This window comes from Glycine soja, chromosome 16 (genome assembly GCF_004193775.1).
Source record: "Glycine soja cultivar W05 chromosome 16, ASM419377v2, whole genome shotgun sequence".
NCBI lineage: Eukaryota > Viridiplantae > Streptophyta > Magnoliopsida > Fabales > Fabaceae > Glycine > Glycine soja.
In genome coordinates, this window is record NC_041017.1 from 29,837,943 (window position 1) to 29,843,942 (window position 6,000).

The 6,000-nt window shown below is 30.9% G+C and overlaps 1 protein-coding gene across 1 annotated transcript; it reads left to right on the plus strand.

Moving 5' to 3' along the window:
* The first annotated feature begins 4,070 nt into the window (after positions 1–4,070).
* Positions 4,071–4,668, plus strand: LOC114389946 (CBL-interacting serine/threonine-protein kinase 6-like). Its single transcript, XM_028350644.1, has one exon. It carries the CDS (start codon positions 4,071–4,073, stop codon positions 4,653–4,655), a length of 585 nt encoding a protein of 194 aa, XP_028206445.1. The 3' UTR covers positions 4,656–4,668.
* Positions 4,669–6,000: the final 1,332 nt, after the last annotated feature.

Below are 6,000 nucleotides of genomic sequence, written 5' to 3' on the forward strand. Positions count from 1 at the left end.
TTGAGTGTCAAAGTCTTTTGTTTTGTAAGTTTCTCTCCTGTTAAAGACACTCTTCCAAGTCGATGCATGAAGTTTGAAATCTCACTCAACCATATGCATCCTGATGTATTAGTTTCAAATTTTGGAAAGAACATATAACAACATAAAAATGTCTCTAATTCTATTATGTCACATTCTTTCTTCTTATTTCTAGAGTAAGGATAGAGGAAGAATATTGCGCTTTCTACGGAAAGGAATTGGCATTTATCATTTTGAAGTCTTCCAAGAACTCAAAAAGAGATTCACCTTAATCAATCTTTCGTGGGCTTTTCAAGTAAAGATTTTGACAATTTCATCTACGAATTTGTCTCTCAAAAGGTGTCCGAGAACATGATATTCCAAGGTCTATCTTTCCATTAGTTGATGAGTTGAATCATAGCTGGCCAAAGCTGGATGAGTTACAGGGCCTATCCATGCATAAACAATTGAATAGCAATAAAGGAGTCACTCTTAATCTATAATATTTTAACATCCATATTCCAAGTTGTTTGTAGCTAGAGCAATATAAATTCTCAAAATGAGAACCAAAGTTTGGCCAAGATTATTGTGAAATTCATTAAGCAACCTGCCATGATTGTCCCTAAAAACTTCTGCACAAGTGGCTTGTCTTGTCATTATAGTACACTGAACCATCTGTTATACTTGACCCAGCCCAAAGGAGGTCGATCATAATTAGTTGATTGAATACTTAGGCTTTGCATTCCAGAAATACTGAGAATTAGTCCTTGCTCGACCATAATTAGTTGCATGCTGTCTTGAAGGAGACACTATATCAGAAACAAAAATCATTATCTCCAAATGTAGCCCATTCCTCATAGTCCATATTTCATACAATAAAGTAGCAAAAAATGAAGGCCAATTATGCTGGTCATGCTTAGTAATATTAGAAATAATCCATTCCTTGAGGGATTTTTCAAAAAAAACTCAGTTTCAATCTTTAGAGACTTCAAATATTTGTAATCCAGGACAGTCCCTTAACATATATGAATAGTTGTTTCTTCTTTAGAATTGTAACCAATACACATGAAAAAGGTTGAATTGTGTTTCAATCAATTTTTGCAAATCTTTTTAAAAGACCTTATATTGCTTGTTCTTAAAATGATGCAAAAGAATTATGAAAAATTGTGATTTAAAAACTCTTATCTAAACCTGTTTGTAAAAATAACTTTAAAATGTTATTTGAAACATAAGGTTATAGATAGAAACGAGATAAGAGTTGATAATAAAATTACACAAAATTTATACTAACTCATCTCACCCCAAACTAAGTTTAATTTTTGAGAAATCATTAAGTTTTACTATAATTTATTAAAGTATAAATATTATTTAAACTATTCTCTTTAGACTGAATCCAAGTAGTATTTCATTTGTTCTAAGTAAATAATTCAAGAATTGTTTGCTGCAAAGTCTCTTTAAATTTAAACCAAAATCAGTAATGACATGTTTGTAGAGAGAACAAAAATAGGATGGAAATTAGAAAGGATGAACATAAATATGTGATAAAAAATGTAAATTAAAAGTGTTTGATTGAAAAGGAATAGAAAAGAGATGAGGAGAGAGAAAGAGAGATGAATGAAAATAGGTAAAAAAAAATTAATATAATGAATCCCATCATTTTTTTAAAATTATGTTCTTTCTTTCTCCCTCCTATTAAATAACAAAAAAAAGTTTAAATATATTTTTTATTTTTATGAGTTAACTTTTTTTAATTTTTTTCTGCTAAGTTTATATTTTTAATTTTAGTTTTTGTAAGTTGTCGTTTTTCTAATTTTGGTCTTAATATATTTTTTTTGTTTATTTTTCAAATTTTATAAGTTTGTGTTTTTTTAATTTTAGTCTATTTAAGATTCTAATTTTTTCATTTATAATTCTTATAAGTTCGTGTTTATAGGGATTAAAATTGAAAAGTCCTAAACTTAAATAAACTAAAAAAGAACAAAAAATTTACAATAACCAAAATTAAAAAAATATTAACATAAACCAAAAATATATTTAAGAAAAAATAATTATGCTTCCCCTCCGATCTCTCTACAACTAAACAGGGGTAAGAAAATAGTTAAGAGCAAAGCTCACAATCTTCATTGTCTTGTCATATAGATGTACAAATATTAAGAACAAAATTTACACTTGAGAGACTTTTCACAATTCACACAAGTTTGATTACAAGAATGAAAGCAAAAAGTAAAGTTAAAGCTTCAACAAACTCCCATATCTTATGTTTGGCCTCTCTAGTATGTATAGAAAGACTTCTAACACTACTAGAAAATATGTTTTTTATATTGGTTATCGACGCCTTTCTACATCGGTTATCACGCGTCGTTGTAACACGGTGTCGTTGAAACACAACGACGGTTGAGCGACCGATGTTGAATTCTGACATTCTACATCAATTGTACATTTTAAGACGGGTTGGTCTCCAAACCTGTCTTAGAATATCAGATTTCTACATCGGGTGTATATTGAATCGTCGCAGATTCCTATCCTACGATGAAGCATTCAACATCGATCGTTCTAATAACCGATGTAGAATGCTAGACATTCTACAAATTCGAGGCAATCAGGTATGATTTCCTAAGTCTTTATCAAACTTGGAAGTCATTTCAAATTTAATATAGTAGTGGTGCGATAATAACAAAGCAGGGTTAGGCAGCAATATGAAAAACAAAATGACATATTATATGCCCAACTAATTTCTATAAGCTCTTAAACTAATTGATAACAACAAATTAATCAGTTTCAAAGAATATAATCACGCAAGCAGTGGTTAACAAATGAGTATGTGGCATTAACAAACAAATCTGGTTAAATGCAGTTTCTTCATGGCCACTTTTGTATTTGCTTAGCCAAGTCCTTATCTTCAAAATCTTTTAGAATAATTCATGTACATCAACGTCCTGAAGTCTCACGTACATTTTAGTGCATTTAAATGAATAACCAAGCATGAGTGTTATATGTGACATACGAAGGATCTGGTTCAACTAAAGTGAGTAATTCACTTTTTAAATGTAAAGTAATGTTATGGTTGATGAGAAAATAATTAAGTGTACATACATAAAAAAAATCATAAATGCATTGAAATATCAACTGTTAATTTTTATCGTCAACAACTGAAATGACTTTATCTTTGTTTATTTTAGAAAAGTCAAATCCTTTTAGGAGTAACATATATAAAGTAACCTTGATGATTAAAGCTCCTTCGCAAAGCTACTAGAAATGCGCTGATAATGAGGGTTAAGGTAGTATACAAGAATTTATAAAAGTATTAATACTTTACCCATAAATTAAAGTTAGAACCAACTCAACCAGTTTTATTTAAATAATTACTGATTCAAATATTTTTTTAAAGAAATTTTCTGAATAATAATTATATTTTTTTAACACTTATATAACTTGTTTATAATTAATTAAAGAGCCAAACACATTGCCAGAGAACTAACATATGCCTATGTACTTAAGCATAGTAAACTTGAATGATAAATTTGTTAATATCAATTTGAAATCATGCAATTTGATATATCAAGGGAACTGAATATGATTCCATGGTTGGCGATTGATACATTGAAGAATTTGATGATTTAAATTTTGAATCCAAAAAATTCTCTTGGTATATTAGACCAAGATTAACTAAGCATACTAAGATATCTTATGTAATATTAAGGTACATTTAATAAATACCTCAAGTGCACTTTGCCCAGCACTTGCCACTTCAAACTCCACAAAGCCATAGGAAAATCCATGTTCAAACCATTAATGTGCCAAAACATATTGGCTAGCAGTTCAAATTTTTTAATAAAAAAAGGCAATTAAGAACAAAATACCTTTTGGCTGCTAAACAATATGGTCATGTGAGGTAAATATAATCTCTTTGTGAAGAATTGTTGATAACACTTACTTCAAACATTGCAATTTGGGACAATATAATTAGATGTACTATGACTGAATGAGTGGAGAATGCAACATCATTAGCAGCTACAGGAATCATCTGCAGTAACAAGAGATTATAAAGCAAAGTTAGATAATGTGAATATCTAATGAAAACAGAGCAGCACGTGGCCATGAAGGTGGTGGGAAAAGAAAAAGTGATAAAGGTCGGAATGATGGAGCAGGTGAAGAGGGAGATCTCGATGATGAAAATGGTGAAGCACCAAAACATCGTCGAACTCCACGAAGTCATGGCCAGCAAGTCCAAGATCTATATTGCCATGGAACTCGTCCGCGGCGGAGAGCTCTTCAACAAGGTCTCTAAAGGCCGCTTAAAGGAGGACGTGGCAAGACTCTACTTCCAGCAGTTAATCTCCGCCGTCAACTTCTGCCACAGCCGCGACATCTACCACCGCGACCTCAAGCCGGAAAACCTCCTCCTAGACGAACACGGCAACCTCAAAGTCTCCGACTTCGGACTCACCGCTTTCTCCGAACACCTCAAGGAGGACGGGCTGTTACACACCACGTGCGGCACGCCTGCGTACGTGTCGCCTGAAGTGATAGCGAAAAAAGGCTATGATGATGCCAAGGCTGATATATGGTCATGTGGTGTAATCCTCTACGTTCTCCTCGCAGGCTTTTTACCCTTTCAGGATGATAATTTGGTTGCCATGATAATTTGGTGGGGTTAATGAGAAATGAAGAGATAAGGTTTGGGAATAGAGAGAGAGCGGTGCTGAAGAGACGGACGGACTGTTCACATTCATAGTGCGCGTGCTGAAGAGAGAGATAGCAGTGCATTGAGAACAGCAAAACACGCGAAATGAGGCTTTGAAATTTTTAAAAAAATTCAAATTTTTCTTCAAACAAAGACGGTTTCGTAAAAATCGCTTTTGTTTTACATTATTCAAAAACGGTTTTAAAAAACCAACTTTAAAATGATAACCATATTTACAATAATGCCATTACACGTTTAACAACGACGTTTTTGAATTAACCGTTGTTGAACGCACGTCATGGATAACAGCTTTTATAGTGTAATATGTTTGTTGTAACTATCTTTGAGCTTTCTTTGTTTGATATTCTCATAAAGATTAAATGATCATGGGAGAATTAAATGTATTACTTAATGTTTTTTTACCAAATAGTTATAGTGATAAAATAAAACATTCTAGTTATCTCTCCTTTCTCATTCTGTAAATCTTCTTGCTATGAACATATATGATTTTTTGTCAAAATAGTACACTATTTTTTTTTTTTCAGATTCTCATGCCATTTTTATAAAGTACTAGTATGTGATACATGAACATATTATACATGTAGAGAGTAAGTGTCTGGTGCGCGTGGGTTGGTGGGTGGGTGTATTTTATTTTATTGTTTAAAAGTAATTTAAATATATTATTTTATCCTTCAATTATATATTATTATAATAAATTTATTCTTTTATTATTATAATTTTAAATGTGAAATAATATTTTTGATTGATTAACCGTATTTTACAAAATACATGTAAATTAAAGTCATTTGCTTATTATTTTTTATTCATTTTTTTCTTTCTTAAAATGCATATTTAATTTAAAAAGTGTATATATAAATTTACTTTCCTCGTAATATGTACAAGCTATTTGGAATGACGACTTTTGTTTTGGCTCTTTTGGGTGCCCCCGCAGAGGCTCAGATCATTTCCTTCGTCACTGAATCCTACAAGGAATTTAAACCTAACCCGACGGGCGTTTGATACGTTTGAAGGATGTGATATAAAATACTACTAATTAATTTATTGACTTAAAATAATTATCATTGAACAAATAATTAGTAAGTTAGACAATTTAGAACATCTTTGAGATAAAAAGTAATTTTGACACAAAAAGTAATTTTATGAATGAATCAAGATTTTTATTTTTATTTTTATTTATTAAATTTACATTGAAACGTGTATCAAGATATTTTTTTATTGCAAAATTAAACGTACACTGAAACTTATGTTTAAGTCTTATTTATACCAAAAACCAAATTTTATTTGATGATGAATTAAAC